This window comes from Pygoscelis adeliae, unplaced genomic scaffold (assembly GCF_000699105.1).
Source record: "Pygoscelis adeliae isolate BGI_AS28 unplaced genomic scaffold, ASM69910v1 Scaffold45, whole genome shotgun sequence".
Classification (NCBI taxonomy): Eukaryota; Metazoa; Chordata; class Aves; order Sphenisciformes; family Spheniscidae; genus Pygoscelis; species Pygoscelis adeliae.
Window position 1 is genome coordinate 885,243 of NW_008825114.1, and position 19,550 is coordinate 904,792.

The 19,550-nt window shown below is 36.2% G+C and overlaps 1 protein-coding gene across 1 annotated transcript in view; it reads right to left on the reverse strand.

Annotated features, from left to right (window-relative positions):
- Positions 1 to 1,595: 1,595 nt before the first annotated feature.
- Positions 1,596 to 19,550, reverse strand: part of PTPRD (protein tyrosine phosphatase, receptor type, D) — a 289,678-nt gene continuing 271,723 nt past the window's right edge. Inside the window, 7 exon segments of the mRNA XM_009328051.1 lie at positions 1,596 to 1,664; positions 4,063 to 4,198; positions 8,407 to 8,561; positions 13,063 to 13,188; positions 14,179 to 14,305; positions 15,546 to 15,724; positions 16,207 to 16,492. Of these exon segments, the coding sequence (XP_009326326.1) occupies positions 1,596 to 1,664; positions 4,063 to 4,198; positions 8,407 to 8,561; positions 13,063 to 13,188; positions 14,179 to 14,305; positions 15,546 to 15,724; positions 16,207 to 16,492 (1,078 nt within the window).

A 19,550-nucleotide genomic window follows, 5' to 3' on the forward strand; every position in this document is an offset into this window, starting at 1 on the left:
TGATTTCACAGAGCAATGTGTGTTTGGCTTTGCCCTGTTACATACGATAAATGTAAATTATATAGCGCACACTACAGACAGTATACTATTGAATACAATTTTAAAACATCTTAATACCTAGTATATTACAACATTCTCCCCTCCTAAAGGGATATGCACTGACCTTTCCCACATGCACACCTCCTACATTTAATAATATGATTTCTTATTGCACTATAGTGTTACAAATATTGAACTTCACTGGAAGCCTAAATCACATACTCTGTGTGCATGTGTGCATGTGTCTGCATGTGTGTGTGTGTTCAAGTGGCAATGTGGACAGAAATATTACTTGGGATAGAGATGACGTTCAAATATCAATGATGTGCATTCCTCACTTCCCTTTGAAACAGAAGTTTATGGACCTTGGAAATGCAGAGATGATCAAATAGTAGTTTAATATAATTGTAGTATGCTGAAAAACTTTCCCAATGCTTTGATAAATCCAGGTATGGAAGAATTGATATGTTTATGTGTATGTCTACCTACCTGTATCTCTGTAACTATACAGAGAGTTAGACAAGGGTAGACAGTAATACATACATATACTTACATATATAGAAAGAGAGAGGGTGTGGGTGCGCATGTGCGTATGTGTGCGTGTGTGTGTGTGTGTGTGTGTGTTAGCAGCATCTTTATACTTTGCGCCTCCCTGTTGATTCCAAAAGAAACCAAAAAGCCCCATTCTGATTTAACTGATTACAATGAATATTTTCTTAAAGAAAAATAAAACAAACAAAACTGTAAAAGTAATATCTAACAAGACTGTGGTACTGTAGATAAATATCTACAGTATTTGCACAAAAATGTGCAAATTTTCAAATTATTTAACATTTCTACAGCACAATATTACAGATAACCATTCTACAGTTTAAAAAAAATCTACAGTTTTTAAACAAAAAGATTAACAGTTACGCAACCTTTTCTTTAATACACTTCATTGAATGATAAACTCTTGTTAAAAAAAGGAAAAAGTTTACACAGTTAAAAATGAAGCACAGGTCAGCAGTGTCTTTACAATACTAAAAAACTAAATCAAGGACTTCCTTTTTAAACATTCCCACATTTTCCCTAAAGTGTTATGATGAGCAGTATGATGGGAAAGGGTGATGTTGAAGTAAAGAGTCTGCTTTGTTTGAGAAGCCAGGACCCAACTTTTTAACAAACATCTTGCACTGACTGCAGTTCTCTCAATATTCCTCTTTGCAAAAGCATGCAATCCTGAACAAGATGATAATTTCCTCTTCCCTTTAACTTCAACCAATGTCGAACCCTTGAGGTATCTGTAAATGAGATCCTTCAGACGCCTCAGTGGTCAGGATTCTTTTATTATGGTTAGGTTATTAAACTGTGAATTCTTGGTCCACATGGAATAGGGTTGTTTTGTTGTTTTTGTTTTATATATCCCCATTATTTTTGTTTGTTTTTTTATTTTATATATCCCCAATAATCGCTCCTTAGCTAAGAGTTAAGAAGTACTTCTAAAGCACATCGTATGGCTCAGAAGCGGCTCTCTGGATCTTAAAGGGCCTGCAATAAAAATCCACGACTGGTTTTTATGTTGCATAGTGATCAAAGCTGCCCAGATATTCCAGTGCGGCTCGATAGCAGAACTGGTATTGATCCTGGAGAAAGAAAGATAGAAAACAAAAGCATCAAAAAGCCAGCTTGTTGGTTGGTTTCTATTTTCTTTCAACTAAGAGTGAATAATTTGTGGCTACAGACAAATATACCACAGAGGCATCTGCAGTTCAGCATTATTCTCTTGCTGACATCAACAGAAAACCAGTCTCAGTTATAATAGATGAAGATACACACTCATTTAATGCAGTAACATTTTCCACAGAATGCAGCTTCTTTTTCTGCAGAGACTATATACCTACCTACAGACCATTTGTTGTTCTGGGTTAATATAACATCACCATAAAGCTTTCTTCTTCTGGGAGCATGCTAAGACACTTTTCCCCCATGTATTTGAAAATAAGTAGCAAAATATCCAATTAACTCTATAGCAAATACAACACTCTAAGTGACAAAATCCATCACAGCATTAATATGGAATGCTGTAGGAGAACCACTAGGTTAAAAATCATGTTAAGGAAGCAAAGGGAATCCCAACCTTTCAGTAATATAGGGTTTGATGAAGATGTGAAGATATCTTAGCCTGTGGCAAGAAAAGGGCCTAAGAGAGAATTACGTTGCTAAAGCACCTTATTAACATGAAACAGATTGCATTTCAACTTACACCTGGAAGCAAAGTTCAGTGTGGTGAGAGATTTGCTTATACCTCTGGTCAATCCAACATTTGGCATTCATGTTATTCTCACCCCCTCTCAGCAGTCCTTTTGCTCATTTATGTGATAATGCACACTTACCCTAAAATGGCACGTCTGTGTACTCTTTTGCAACTGCCACTCAGGGTTTAAATGTTAAAAAAATAAAAAGAAAAAAAAAAGAAAAGAAATTGCTTCTGAAAGCCGTCCAAAATATCAAGAAGGTCTGCTTATTTCTCTGATAGTGCTATGTGGTAACCCCAGATGGGTTATTCTTGTTAAGATCACAGTTAAAATTCTTTTGGAGACCAGAAACTCATCAGATATTTGCTTCAATGTAGTGGCATGATCAGTAATAGCTCTTTACTGCTTCCTGTTGGAACAGTGGGCGAATGCATTAGACATGCGTAAATTTTAAGTGTATGTGTGGTCCACAGGGAGTTCAAGTGCTTTGTTGAATAAGGATTAGATTTCTTGGCAGTTTATACTACTGAATGAGAGATTTGTTTTCCACAGAATCCTGAAAGAAATCCGTACACAACACTTCTACTTTCAGCAGCGGGGATGAAGGGTAGCATACAGAAATAAGTCAAAGTAGGAGAAGGGAGAATATATTGCATAACTGAACTCTGTATTTCTCAGGTAGGCTCCAAGAAGCATAGTTTTTTTGTATACTGCACTTATTTTGTGGAACCAAAATGACAGAAAGCAGTCATTTTTCATTTTGCATATCCAGAAGAATGATGGTCATGGAAAAGAAATGGAATTAACTCTTCAGTTTGGTCACAGTGATTTACTTGGCTAACTGACAAGATTAAAAATAAGTATCTTTATTTTTCATGTAAGTTTTTATGAAGTTGTCTTCTTAAAAATAAGACTACCCAGCTTTATTGAAAAAGTTTAATTTTCTTGTGGAAAATGGCAAACTCTGGGGAACCATTTTAAATTTCGCAGACTGTAATTTAAAGACCAGCGTCAATCAAATATTACTAAACAAATGTATGAGCTAAAATGTTGCCCTTCTCTTGCCCTTTTGCTTGGTTCTCCTAACCTATTGGCTCTGGCTTAGTTCCAGTCTCCTGTTCAGAAATTTAAGTAGAAATTAAGCACAACTGAAAATGTTTAAGTATTCTTTATGACATGACACAGTTCCAAGCATCCAGGCCCAGGAAATCAGTTGATACTGCTTATCCCTTTCCTTATTTCTCTATGGCACTCTTGCTAACACAGAAATTATTAACACTATAGTTTTCCTGAACGCTGAATTTACCATTATTTTCAGGCTAAACAGCCACTTACTTGGTGACACAAAATCAAGAAAACCATGAAAATAATACAGTGTCAGTCTGAAGCCATGAACAACATTTTGCTCCCAGAACAAAAAAATCAGTGGATCCAACTGCAGAAACAATTTGCCTCCTTCTTTAATACCACACATTTCTGCCAGGAAACAAAGGTTCAAATAAAAATGGGTAATGCTTCTTGGAAAATGGTTTTCCTCAACTACCATAATTTAGGATCCACTACTGAAATGCTTTTTTTTTCCCCAGCCTGCAGTATCTACTGCTATAACAGGAAATAGTCCTTGCAGTATCTTTATGGCAGATTTTACACTGTAGTCATATAGTCACTATATGACTTAAGATATAAATGTAAGCACATTTTATATAGTCTCTATCTGTGCATTTTTTGGCTGTGGAAATATCCCTTCTTTTCCGTCACCATTGTATATGGATACTGTTTTGCTCACCTCTGTCTGTACCATGGCTGGTCGCTGCGTCCTTAACATTTTGACAGTCTGGAAGATATCTACAACACCTTCATATCTCATTCTCTCTAACACAATGCTCAGGGTTATGAATACTCCAGTCCTTCCAACACCCGCACTGTTGCAATAAAAGAAAAAAAAGGGAAAAAGGAATGTTAATTGACAGTTAATGCTGAAAGAATTGGTTGACAAATTATCTGTGGTTACAACACACCATATGTGTACAGATTTCTATATGGGGAAAGGCTCACTAAGCAAAATTCCACAGCAAACTACCACATTGCATTTGGAAGAATAATTGCGCTCAAGCAAACTTCACATGCTACTAAGTACTTCCTGACTCTCCAGTCTTCATTGCAAAGTGACTTGATTTGTTCATCCAGATATACAGTAATCAGTGCATGGTGAAGGAAAATGAGAACGTTTGTTGCCGATGACCTACGCTGGAATTGACAAGAGAAAAAGAGGCCAAAATGTTTTTTACTGCTTGCTTTACTTTAGTTGTTTCACGTATATGCCCTGTTTTGCACATCTTCAGTGTGTTAGTTTACCTTCTACTTTGAGTTAGAGATAGTCCGTGAATTTTCAATTAATATTGAAACTGTTCATACACACTACAATTTTGATAACAGATACACAGAAACCTTCAGACACAGCTTTTATTCAAGTCTGGCAGTCTGGATTTTTAGTTTTCCAATACTGATATACGTACACCATGTCTGTCTACATTAGTCTGAAATGTCTTCTTTGAATATATGGCTTGTTTGCTCTCTGTTCTGTCTTGGGTTTCTGTTATTAGCTAAAACCCCCAAGAAGTGATAGAAATTCCTGTAATCAATAGAGCCAATAGTTGTCAGTTATTAAAATTAAACAATCACTTATTCATGAGGATGACTCTTGGACAAAGAGACAGGTAACTACACAGAAAAAAAGATTTTCCAAGTCTGAACTTGTATGGGTGAAAATTGAGCACTCCATCATCTCACTGTTGATGCTAATAATTTCACAAGGTTTTCTGCAGTCAGACAGGCTTGGAAAGTTGGAGATTTATGACACCTATTCACCAGACAGGAGAGTGGAAGAACATGAACAGCAGGGAAAGACTGAAGAACTCTGAATGTTGGTATGGACTATGACAGAGATCCAGTGAATTCATGAGACTAGTGCAAAAATCGAATGTCCAAATTGTATGATGGTATTTTAGTGTTTGGTCTAGATCAGTGCACTTCTAGGGTTATTTAATATATGCGATTGGATTTAGCAATTTTACATAATCTGTGTGCCTTTGGAGAGCTGAAGGCAAAGGACAATTGAGACACAACTTGACAAAATATCATGCTCTCAGTGCTGTTTACCTATACGTGACGACAATGGTCCTGGACATCTAGAGCAACTGGAGTGTAAGGTCTCCTTTCCCTGATGAGGTAAATTAGAAAGCTAATGTTTAAGAAACATGCTGAAAAAATCCTGGAAAAATAGCATTGGAACCTGCTTGGACTTTATAGAGATGACAACAGTGTGATCTAAACCAAGTAGCCCAGAAATTGACCAGCAGAGTGAAGGCAGATAACCATTTTCTGTTCTCCTTGCTGCTGCTCAACCATTTAAAGATATCCAACAAAAAAAATACAATTTGCTAAATGTGTGTGAGGACTTCTAGCCTCACACATTAGTCAAATTTTTATTACTTTGAAAAACCTACCCAGAAGTCTTTAAAATTCAGCAAAAAGAGGGAATTAATTTATTGTCTTGTGTTCTTAAGAAATGAAAAAGTATCTGGAGAAGCTACTTAATGAGGAAGACAGACTAATATGGAAAGATCTCAATACTTGCAAATCCTAACTAGCCATCAAGTGTAGTATTTTGGTAAAACCTGTAAGAAACTGACCCTGTTCCCCTAAAGGGGCAAGCATATTTTAACATGGTATCAATTCCTATTAGAAGATGCTTAGGATTTCTAAAGAGTGATGGAAGTCCTCATAAGTACTAGTAGCATTTTAATGATCAGCTGATTTCTTTCAGCACAAGCTGAAGAGCAAACTGAGTTCTACCATGACATATAACGAAGCAATATGACATAGGTTTTAAAGAATCCTGAATCTAGTAAATGGTGAAAGCACTACTTCATGATGTAGTATGATTCACCAAAGTTTAAACAATTAGAAACCAAAGTTAGGATACTTTAATGAGCCATGAGGAAGTATTGATGTTTTTGTAAGAGGGAAGAGTTCGTTGCTAAAAATACATCTTGAATGCATGCTGGGAAAAAGTGGTCTTCCTTACTCTCAAGCTAAAAGCTGGAATAACAAGAGTATAAATATTTAAAATTGGTTGAAGTGAACATTTTGCTTCAAGGTGAACAGTCCTTTGCTCTTTTAACTATTTTTTAATTAACTGCCTGATGAGGTTAGAAATTTTTAAATTGTAACACATTGATCTATTTGTAAAAATGCCAGAGAAGGAGAACATTTTAAAATTGTGGGTGGCAGGGGTTTCCTATGTAACAGAGAAAGCAAACTTGTGAAAAATGTGTAGAGTGTGAAGGAAACCACAGGAAAGTGGCACTAGGGGAGTTTGTAATTTGAAGAATTTCTCTGTAGAAGAGAAATCCTTAAAAACTCATCATGGTACAAAATGGAGGCATTATTACAGTAATTCCACAAAGACTAAGGAAGTGCAGGTACCCAGGATCTTGTGCTTCCTGGAAGAAACAAATAAACTTACTAATTTGCTAGGGACATTTCCTATTCATGTAAGTTGACTAACATTGATAATAATGATTAGCATTACCAATTTCTAATTTGTTGTCACAATGATGGTAAGACATTTAAAGACCAAACCATGATGAATTATACCGGATTTGACTTTGTTTCTACCAAAGTCAACGGCAGAAATCTCCATAATTTCAGCATGAAAGATCACACCCATTTGGAAGGGATGCATAACCCACTGCAAGCAGTATTTCATTCCAGTCATGAGTAGACAAGTTTGCATGGTACAGAGAACTTAGAAGACTACCATCACTTTGCTTTCTTATGTATGTCTGCATAAAGGCATAAATATTGCTTATTACTCCTCTGCTCTCAAAACTCATTAATGTCAGGAAGAATAAGGCTTGTTCTTATCATGGTTGTCCTTCATTTTCCCCTGCCAAATGAATCCAAAACATTGCTCTGCAATGCTCTTCTCCTTAGCAGGCCATAAAAATTTTTAGGCACACAAAAAAAGTAGGATTCAAGTAGTCCAATACATTTGTCAGTCTTTCAGATTAGGGGAGCATAAGGAACTCTGTTAAAACACACTGGTGTTTTAATAACTTCTGGTTGCTCCTGACTTTGGAAGGACAAGAATCTCTCTCCCTTTGTACATTCATATGCTCTAGTAAATTTGTTCATTTTATATTCATGCTAGTATTGGGGCATTACTTGGCTTGCAGGAAGGACTTGGAACCTGTATCAGTATTTTGCATCTCTGTTATATAAATAATAACATTTCATCTACCAAAAATAATTTAATGTTACAAAAATGAGTATCTAAAATCCTAATGGAATTTATGGAAAACAATTTATTAAATAAGAGATAAAATATAAAGATATTGGTTTTGGCCATCTGCTATAGACTCTAGAATACTGTAGAGAAAATAAATACAAAATACAGGAATATTAAAAAACTCCACCCTGGATTATTCCTACACACCCTGCAAGCTGTTTTCACCACATATCAGTTGTAAAGGAATTGAGGGAAGTCATCACATCAAAAAATGGGCATTACATTCTGAAGTTAGAATTCACCAATCCAAACCTCAATGATTTTTTGACAGGCAAAGTTTCTAAACACCGCTTTCTATTCCATTCCCTTTCTTGAGATAGATAGCTACCATTTTTATTTGTCTCATCTTGATTGCTACTAATGTGCTACTGAGGTATAACTAGCTTGTTTAATAATTCCCACCAATGTGACAGCCTCAATTTACCAGTGGAAAAGAAGTATCAGATATAGCAGCCTGTGATAAGGCTCTTCCTACTGCTTTCTGTGTGTAGCATTGACCAGATTGTTTCTACCCTGCCTTAGACATTTTTAAGTGAAGAAAAAATCATGTGCGTCCACATATTTCAGAACCTTTTCTGTGTAAACGGGATATCGCAGAACAGTTCCTGTTTCGTAAAGCAGTCCTATGTGTTCCTTTTTAGATCTTCTATTTGATTACATTTTCTGACAGTTCACCTATGAAATCCCATTTACATATACACCTTGACTGCAATCAGCAATCAACTTTAGAAGAAAACAAATCTGCATATGAGTTGTTTTGAGGCTTTTTTAACTTACCTGCAATGAACAGAAATTGGTCCATCCTGACCAAACTGCTCTTTTGTTTTATGCACTTGGCCTATGAAGTCAATAAATCCTTCTCCAGACTTTGGCACTCCTTGTTCTGGCCAGTCAGTGAACTGGAATTGCCTCACTGTTCGGGACTGGCCATCCTTTAACAAAAGACACAAATAATGTATTCCAAAAGCATGTTCCAGCGGCTGGAAGTCAGTCAGCCAACAACCAGAAAGACAATCACAAAACAGGGACATTGAGAGGAGGTGGGGAACAGCTAAGATCATGTTTATGAAGACTCTTTCAATTGCAGTACTGGCTGGTGCTTTTGGACACATTGGCCCAGAAGTGCAGTTTCATTAACAACATTACATAGATTCCCTTCTGCACTGGATAGGAGAGTTGTATGACATTCTGCCTGTGTAAAAAGTGTGTCTGAGGCTAAAGACATAACAATCTCACCAGGTTATATGATTTTTTCTGGTAAGTTATGTTTTGCATCCTGTGGATTGCAAATTCCTTTAAATACAGAACAGGCAGAATAAGGCCATCCAATCTGACTCTCCACTTCCTAGATATGCCTATCTACTGCATGGCAGGAATATCTTCACTGATAAGACTCGTTTAGTCATTGTCCTCTTTGCAGATGATATCTTTAATAGTATGGTGCTTTCTATGAGGTGGACATTTGCCTGGAAAAAGATGGGTCAAGACAAGCCAGCTACAACTTCTCTTCAATCATTGTAATTTCATTCACTAACATCTTGGACTTAGTCAAAAATCGAGAAGAAGGGCTTCCTCTCTATAACAAGTTGGCTGAAGCTGTTCATTCCCTTTGGTTAGGAATACTAACAGGATTGTTTAAAACTGCAGAATACTGCAGCATGGTTATTTTTATAATGAAGCCACTGGAAGTATTAAACGCCAACTTCTGCTGTATGCCTATTTAATGTGTAAACGGTCAGGACACATAAATAGAAAAAATACAATACAAATGGATGAAGTAAATTTGTTCTGAATTTTCAAACATTGTTCGTGATGATTTTGACACTGCCAATCTGCACAGGTGAAATGTTTAAAAGCATGGGCATAAAAGCATGGGCACATGAGATACTGATGTGAGCTAGTGCCTGTCTTCAAAATGGTCTTCTACTAAGTGAAACTCATGAAAAATTGAAATTATTATAGGAGATCCTCCCAAAAAGCAACAAGTTATGCTGGAGGCAAGACCAATCTTTTTTTTCTTCCCCTCTACCACAAGCACTCGGCTATTACAGATCTTTGAAATGAAATAAAAGTGATTTTAAAAATAACCAAAGGAAAAAACAATACTTTACTTTTATGTTTCCTCTGGTACTGTGGGTTTTTGCCCCCCATGTCTCAGATGAGTAAGGAAAACAGAAAATGGGTGTGTGTGCCAGCCATGTCCTCCATGAGAGGACACACATACGCTTCTTTGACTTACTATCTCTTATATTCCCACTAGACCACTGTGACAATTTAGTAGTTCATTTCTGTGGAACATTTTTGCCCACTTAAAAAAAAAAAAAAATCTGTTTGAAAACATTTACCTGATTTTATTTCTTGTGGGCATCAACACAAAGAACTAAATATTTCCTACCAAAATAGCATTTTGCTAATGCAGACTTCTCTCGTAATGGTCTCTGTGATCCCATTTTCCCCCAAGAAGACATAATGAAATTGCGTCCTTCAGATAGCCTTAGGCACATGACATTAATCAAGAAGACAAAACAATAGGTTGATTCCCTCCAAAATAACCTCCTATTCTTCTAAAGTAAAGAAAGAAAACCTTAAGTCTGACTCACTTGCAACATGTTGGTTAAGGAGATGAAAGCTCTTCAGCAATTTCTGACCCTGATAGGAATTATGCTAGAGTAACAGTAACTTTTTAGGGGTAGAAAACATAAGAAAGATGCTGCTTTACTTAAGTCTAGACTGTCATTGGAAAGACCACAAATTTCTATGTGCAAAATAGATTTGATGGTATTTATTTATTTTTCAAGTGTGTCTAAATCAATTGCATTGGTATATTTCATGATCGTAATAACTCAATAATCCAGTGCAAGTCTGTAAAAACTGATTTAGTTTTAATGGCAATAACTTCTGTTATTTAATGCTATTTAATGAGCACAGAAGTAAAGTTAGTTAGTCTGATGTTAGACTAGCATTAAAGTATATTGGGAATTGATCTGCAATTTCTTACACAGTTCCCTCTGCTACTGACATTATAAACAGTGCTGCTTTCTTTTAATAAGATGCTTGCCAATAGCAGTCCAAATACAAATGCCAAATTTTATTAAAATCTTTACTTTCAAACATTGTGACAGTTTGCACAACTAGTTATCAAAATACGAACTTTCAGATCCCTACGTGGAGCAGAAGGCTTTTAATGTATCATCCTATTGATTGGCGGACCATTTGGATTTCTTCTTGCTCCTTGCAGGGGATATTCAATTGCCTTTTGATGAGGCTGTAGAATTTATAATACTCTCTTACAGCCATCACTAATAGTTTAGCCTTAAATGAGACTGACCCAACATATTGACCTCTGGAGTTTACAGAGAAAGTGAGTATAAAGCAGGCAGAAGCAGTAGATTGAAACAGTTACAGAGGTCAATTTCACCTTACAACAATTCACAGCTCAGTTTCAGAAATAACAGGGAGTTTCACACCAGACACTTGCTGCTGTCGTCTACAAAGGCTGTGTGCTTCTTTTCGTGCCCCTGGGGAATAATTGGCAGGCTCAGCTCTGCCAGAGCAGGGATGGTATTCTAACGTTACAGATGGGTTTGGAGATAAGAGGGAGAGAGGTTGGTTACAACTGCTGCAGCATTTACGCTTTCTTGAATACAACAATTTAGTTAGATGGTCTCAATTACTGGCTGTGACAGCCATAAAAGCCTAACTACAGGAAAACTATAATGTACATTTTGGTAAGTAGTCTCCACCGCTTCCAGTAAATTTGGAAGGACCTATAGTTTCCCAGCACATCCAGAAAATTTAAGATGGCCCTGTGAGCTTGCTGGTGTGTTGTTTAACAAAATTTGGACCATCAAGGTAAAGAGATTTTTAAAATTTGAGAAGCAATGACATGTGATGGTAAAATGTCACAAGACAGCCAAGGAGCACATATGCTTGGCACTTTTTAAAAGAGGTGTATTAATATCAGGTCCAATAAAACTATTTCTGGCAAATTAAGTTATTCAACCCTTTCAGACTTTTTACTGGTTTGCTAGCTATAAGTAAACAGACTTCCATAAATATCCTAGTTGATGATAAACTCTTGAAAGAACTTTTTGGAAATATATATACTGTTTGCAGACACTTCACTTCAACTACATCTGTGGCTTTTTGTTATCATTGTTATTTTGTGATCTGAGCTTGGTGAACTATGTCACATAAGACCTCTTCCAGCTTGAGATGGAACAGATTTTTAACAGATGATCTATGAAAACTGTGAGCACAGTTGTAGTGAAGTTGGCTTTGACTGTCTATGCTTACAAGTGTGGTTAAAGACTGATGGTAGGAGCCTGTTCTTCTCCACTTTTGTTAAGCACAAATAGGTTATGGAAGCTATGAGTTGTGATCACTACTAGTTTTCACATAGAATGAAAATCAGATCCAGTGTGTCTACAGTTTCTTTTAAAAAACACACACCTAAGTCTCATTTGCCAAATTAAAATGTTCATATGCTGACTTGGTTAGTGACAATACTGTCTAGCTAACTGTCAGTAGTACCTAATTTTACTTGAAGCTAACATTAAAAGCAGCAGTCTAGCTAACTACGTATGAGAAAGTCTAATATTTTGGATGCTGACTGGCAACTCTGAGTAATCACTCGTGTTATTCCTGGACAGTACATCCTGCTATTTTGCTTGAACAAATAGTACTCTACAGCGCTTACAGAAATGGAGGCTGTCAGTAATCTTTCCTGCCATGCAGACTAAAGTGCTAGAAATCAAAAGTCTGAGAAATGCCAAATATAAATTTAAAGTTTATGTACATTTAATCTTATATCAGTGCTCAGTTTTGGACTCAGGAATTCAGATAAGAAATGCAGTATGAAAATGAGGATGCTAGGGTCACAGCTGCATGTATCTACTCTTAAGATATACAAGAGTGCTGAAAATATGCTATGCCAAAAATCAAATCATAATGTGCAAAGCTTGTCAAGCTTTTCTTACGAATGCTATTTGCTCCGCAGTTTTTAAATCTCAATGTATTAACCTTCATACTCACTCAGCCTAGAGGGTGATGCAAAACAACATATTTGCAGCTGTAAGTGACAAAAATTGCCCCCAAAAGTGATCAAGGGGGAAATGAGGAAAAAAGGGAGAATGATCCTCAAATCATCTAATGTATTTTGGCACAAATAATTATTCAGAACTTTACAAAGTTGTGCTGCCCACACACAGATCTATGTTAGATCTGACAATGTTAGATCTGAATGAAGTCAATTGTTCTTACACAAAGACCCCATTCATTTAATAATAACTTTATCTGCTTTTTGTTTATTGCTTGTAGAAAGTACACCCCTAGGGTTTTTCTAATAAAAATTTTTAAAAAAGAGAGAAGAAGAAAGAAATTGACATTTTCTTTTAAACTTATGGGAACTAGTGTAATGCCATGTTAACTTACCCTTGCATCTGTAACCTTGAATTCCCTCAGAATATACTGTGGCATGTTGTACTCTGCCATCGGATCTACCACAAAATACTGATATCTGGCTGAGCGCTCTGCAGGCCAGTACTGGTGGCATTTTTCCTACAAAATAACGACACAAAATACAGTTCCTGTTACTCGAGATCACTACCATAAACTGGTATAAAATCTTTTTCACTCAAACAAGTGTAATACTCATGGAAAGTGCCATTAGTGACAGGAACACGAACTGTTTGTCTTGCTGTGAACAGGAAGTTCCATACCTAGAATAAAAAATGATCTTCACTATTGCATTGCAGAGGGATTGTCTCTGGTCGCTGTACATCTGAACTCGTTTATACTTCTGCTCAGTTCTATTATTTATCAGTGACAAGAGTTATCCCTACCCTAATTTTCAATACAGAATGGAATTTAAATCTTGAGACCACCTTCAGTTTTCTTTCTTCTTCCCTGTTGAAGCAAGTCCCCCTGGCCTCAGGCAAGACTCTATCTCTGCATCCACTAGCCATGTCCTGAATCATCTCTATTCCCCAGACACATGGCCTGACTCAGGTTTCACTTATCACATACCGGCTTTATCTTGATGTAATCCTGTCCAGATAGTAAACTGCTTTGTTCTTTCCATTACACAAAGCAGCACTTGAATGAGTTTAGGACTGTAAACTGGGTGATGAAACTTTAAAGTTCAGTGGTATGAACTCACAGAAGACATTCAGATCTCAAAAATACCACACTTTCTTTTAACATGGTTAAAAACAGACGCTGCGAATGCGAAGTTTCCAAATAAGAAATCTTCATTTTTCAATAGACAGCAATGTTCTCTCTGCAAACTTCGGAATATCAATATGCAAACTCAGTTGCTGAATCTCAGTGTGTCCCAGAGCAAAATGCCATGTCTAGCTTGTCTATTGCAACACATCTACAGATTGGAAAACCTTACACCTGGTCATCAGCAATGCTACTGATATTTCAAAACAAGAAGGAACCTAAATCCTCACTTTTATCTTTAGACATTCCCATAACAACAAAATATTTTATTAAAAAATCATTATAACAAACATTTTAGTAAAGCAATATTACAGCAGTACTTACTCTGCCCATTTCTCGTAGCTTAGTGAGCATGACCACAATTGTAGAATTATGCTCCCAGAGCATTCTCCAGAAGTCTTCAGTTGTTTCTGCTAAAGGACCCTGTGTAGCTATGTAAGCTTTTTGTTGTCTATGTTGAAAAAAAGTAAATTAATAAAAATATTTTAATCAAAGAAGTGAATTGATACACGTTCTCTGTTTATATGTAAACATTATCTAGAGGAAAAATGTATATACTTTTAATAATAAGCACATTAAAACCTTATTATGACTGCTTAATCAAACTATGGCTTTTTATTTTTAGAACTGAGGGAAATTATTCTGTTGATGTTATGATGTATGTCTTTATCATTATTATTTAAATTTTAATGCAACTCTAATAGCTCAATTTTGTGTGCTGTAAAAAGCACTTAAGAAACACTTAGTTGTGCTGGTTCATTTTGTAGAAATAACTGTCTAACAATCTATTAAGCTTAGGAATTACAGCATCAAGCAGTTTCTTTATTAACTCCTTTTCAACAGTGTGATGCCTCCAGCAAAAGTAAGGCAGGAAGAAAATTCAGGAATGGAGTGCACTGCATTTCCAGGCCTTAATATCATACTAGTGGAAGCTACCGACAGGCTGTTAAGAGCTTCTGGATCAGCAGCTTTATAAGATGATGACCAGTTCATGTTCTTGCTTCTTTCAATCAACAGAAACACCTTTGTGGGTGACAGTGGAGATGAAGGTTGTTTCCAATTATGAGCAGAGGCTCAGAAAATTAAGTCTGTGGATATGGATACTCAGGTACACCTAAACTGCCTTAGGGAAACTATACTGCTTCTCCTTCATGCCTTTTTCTACCAGCTGCTTAAGTCATCTAAGGGCATATTGCTCCGTGTTGTCATGAAGATGCTGGTAGGCTACACAACTGTTTATATATAAAATGCTTTTGGCAGCTAGGTCTAGTCTTAATCAGTGTTCCAAGATCATAGGTTACCACCTTGACACAGAGAGTGTATCTCCTGTATGTTATTTCTATGTATCTTTTTAAGCAGAATAGTTGTGAAGAAATAGAGGCTCCAAATCATGAATGTGCTTAAAATCTCATGTAAAAATCAGCATGTAAAACATATGGGGAGTGCTTAGTGATTTAAAGGTAGGTAAAAATACAATGTTTAAGACTCTATGTCATTTACAGAATTTTCCTGTATTGCATGGGTGAAAATCTAAACCTTTTATTTATATTTAAAAAAACCACCCAATCAAACATGGTATGCACAGATAATACTAAATTTCAGCACTAAATTTTCTTATTTTCAATATAATTAAAAAAATAATTTTGTAAACTTTTAGAACAGTCCACATGAGAACACATCAACATTAGTACCTGTATCCATCAATGAAACTGGCATTAATATAATCAGAGCCTTCTACTCCTCGGATTGGCTGCAAGCATACCCTTGTAGACTCATATGGCATAATATTGACAAGGCGATTTTTGAATTTATTACATGGAAGATTGGCACTGATGAATCTTGAAGTGTGAGCCTTAGAGCTAGCAAGACGCTGTTGAAAATAAATTAAAAGAATTAAGGCCAGGTATAACAAAAACAAATGACACTATCAGATTTGATGATCTCTGCTTATTATCCATTAATGAATAATTTCAATTTCAGATGCTTACTTTTCCATATTCTATTGCATTACCTAAATATTTGTAAAGATTCTTTTAACACCTTATAAAAGTTTAATGTCTGCTCCATTAATGCATATGGACAAAATTGAGTATTAAACTGTTACACAGACACACATTTCAAGCTATTGAAACAATGGGAACAGCAGGGTTAAACTACCCTCACTAAACAGTTCTTGTCTGGACACAACTGAGGATAGAATTGTACATTTTACAAAGCATCGTCTTCCTAATTTAAAATTTTAGCCTGCCGATGTCTTATCTTTTGATTACTGGAAACAACTGGTGGAGGACAGATCAGCATTAGGTGTTATACCATTTGTTTTTCATTCCCCGCAACATAAAATCCCAGTACCTTAAACTCCAGTTCCATTCCTGTGACATTCTCGCCTGTTTCTATCTGTGTCAGCTTCTGGATATATGCATACAGGTTTCTGGCTGGCACTTCGGTATTTCCACATGTCACTGCTTCCAGCAGTGCATCGTGGATAAAGATGTATTGGTCCTCAGTTTGAACCATGTAATTCCTCTGCGCTCTCATTAGAGTTACGTGGCCATAAATATCTACAGTCTTTTCATGCTTTATTCTCTCTAACATGGCATCTATCACAATGAAACAGCCAGTCCTGCCGACTCCAGCACTAAAAGAAATGAACACAGGAGGGAAAATATGAAGGACTGTTTCATGCATTGTGCTAACTTTTAAGGCATTCAAGTTTTAAAGTTTTGTAACACTGATTTGAACGGAACATTTTTCTGAATATGAATATCAGCTTTTATGAAAGAGGTTGGTACCCTGAAATAAGTAAACTCCTTTAACACCCATTACAAGCAATTGAGAAAGTTTATATGAGATCTTTGCATCTTGTAGTTTTAGGCTTGACTATAATAGAAATAAAACACATTGCAACATGTTCTAGAAATATATGTTCTTAAAAATGGAAATTACTGGAGATGATGAATCCTCTAAGAATTCAAGCTCTATTTGTAGCATGAATTCTAACTCATTAAACATGCTGTTGTTGCTATTCTGTTTACAGAGGTGAATTTATTGGCAAACAATAATGTTACAGAAAATGAGTCTTACATATTTCTATTGTGCTTTGGAGGTAAACCTTCTATCCACAACTCTGTCAGTGGGGCTTCTATTAACACAGATTGTTCTGTCCTCTGCTCTTTCACTTAGCCAGGCCATACTGCTACTCTTTGCAATGAAGAGCCATGCCTAGTTAGCTGTGCTAGCTGTAGGCTGGGGAAATCCCCAGGTGGCTGCTTCAATGTCTGTCTTGCATCTCTAGGAAACTGTAAGAAAGATCTGGAATGTCCAGAACCTGGACCAGGATGCTTAGTCATCACATTATTTCAAAGGACAGATTATAAAAGGACTAAAATATGCTTAAAGACAAAGCTTGAAATCACAGCATTGAATTAATATTCAGCCTGGGTGAATAACATTTTTCAGGGAGAAGCAAAGTTAGTGCTTCCTCACAGGTTCTGAGTTAAGTCGGTTGTTGGTTTTAGGCAGGAGCTGAAGTGAAGTCACATCAATCCTGTTGAGGACAAAAACCCTACTACTTCTTAGCTCTCTGCACAGTAAGGGATTCCTCAGGAACAACTCTGAGCTAGAAAGTTGCTTTCCCCTCTTTGGTGGGACTTGAGGGTAGAAGATGACATGGGTCAGCTACTGTAAGCTTGGCACAGGAATAAACCTTGACCATGAAATATTCAGTTGGATCTAAGAGAATTAAACTTGTCTCAGTAATAGACCTACTTAACAGCAGTTTATTTTTATGATACATGCTGTCAAAATGTGCCAGGCTTTCAAGGATTTTCAGTCATTCCCTCCCTGTCTTAAAGGTATTGTCTGTTACATGCATGGGCTACCTTTAACAACTCCTGAAGACAATGTTATGCAATCAGGAGAGGAAAAAGAGACTTACAGTTCTCACCTTGATGTGATTATTATTAGTCATACATGATCCTTTATTACACATTTGGCATAACTGAACAGGAATGACGTAGAAGGAATATGAAAAGGACTATAGAATACACAAGACCAGAAAATATACTGAAGGTCTGAATACGCAACTTGTGTGCTAGATGGAGCCATATTTCCTAAAATCTCTACAGAAATTCTTTTATGGAGATGTTTGGACATCAACTGTACTGAATCAATTTTGTTTCAACTATTTGTGTACATGTAGCTATATACAGCACAAGTGTAAAATATAATGGATTTTGTATATAATTTTTATATCTGGGATCACATCATGTCTGTGACAATGAATGACAGTTTCTGGCCTTCTAAATGCTTAACTGTTTTCAGTTAATGACATGAAATGCAGTACATAGTACAGTAAGCAACAGTTTATAAACCCTCAAGACATTGACATTATCTAAGTCAAGGATATTTAAGAACACCACAAATTGCCATTTTTTGAAAAGAGACAGAAAGAAATAAAAATAATTACAACCCAGCTTCTAGAGGACAATCATATAAAACCCAAGATCTTCTCACAGTTCCTATATTTTCATAAGATATTAAATATCGTAAGTTCATCCTGAAATTGATAATTAATGGTAAACCTTTATTTCTTGCATGACACTTTAAGAATCTTTGCCAGTTACCAGCAAACTGCATTTACTTACAACCAAATCAGAAGGAAGTACAGAGCAGAAAGATGTTTTAGTCTCACACAAGCTAAGTTTTGTTTCTAAGATTCCATATTTACATACTGTTAATCATGTATTCTTGCCACCAGTTACTCTTCCCAGAAGCAGATCCCCTTAAAACAGCTGAGGACTTCTGCTAACAGATCAAATGCATCAATCTCAACTTTCTTAGATGCCACTCTGACAAGAATTAATCAATATTCTGAGCTTAAGAAAACTTACCAATCAATGATATTGATCAATGAGAGTTGTAGAGAAAGAAAATATACAGAAAAATTATATGATGGATAACCTAGCTAAATGGGAGTTCATTTACATTATATAATAAAAGCTCTGCATTCCAGGAAACGTTAAGTGACCTTAATGTTGGTAATAACCATGGAGAAAAACTCAAAAAATTGTCTCACTATTGCTTTTTTTTTTTTGATTGCAAAGAAATCACCACAAGTAGCACACATTTTTGTATGTCAGATTGGTTTCTATAAAGTTTTAAACCATTCCTTAAACGATGCCTCTTTGCATTCATTTTTTATCAGCCTAACAAGTGCTGGCTAAGTGAGAAATAAGAAGGTTTGACAGTGCAGATATTCTCAGTAGTTTAAAATATGGTTCTCTTTCCTATCATGTATTAATGAATTAATGTTCCAGCACCGTGTTTATAACTTGAGATGCCATTTTTCAGATCAAACATTAAAAGGTTCACTGGTACCTACAGACCACAACTGCAAAATTTGAACCCAGTTAAAAGCTTGCACTTTCATCTGGAACTACCTTAAGGTGTTCAGGACATTCCAACTCTGCCAATTATAAAAGAGCTGTGTGTCTACCAGACTACCCTTTTCGGCTTCCAGGTAAAAATGGAACCAATGTTATGAATATTTTAACTTCCTTCCTCTTTGCCCCTACATACCTTCTAACTCCACACTCCAATAGTTTCCCATACAAGAGCAAGAATCTATCTTATCTTTACCCCCTGTTTCTCCATCTCTTCTGCTATCATACAGACTTCTTAATATGGTACCAATA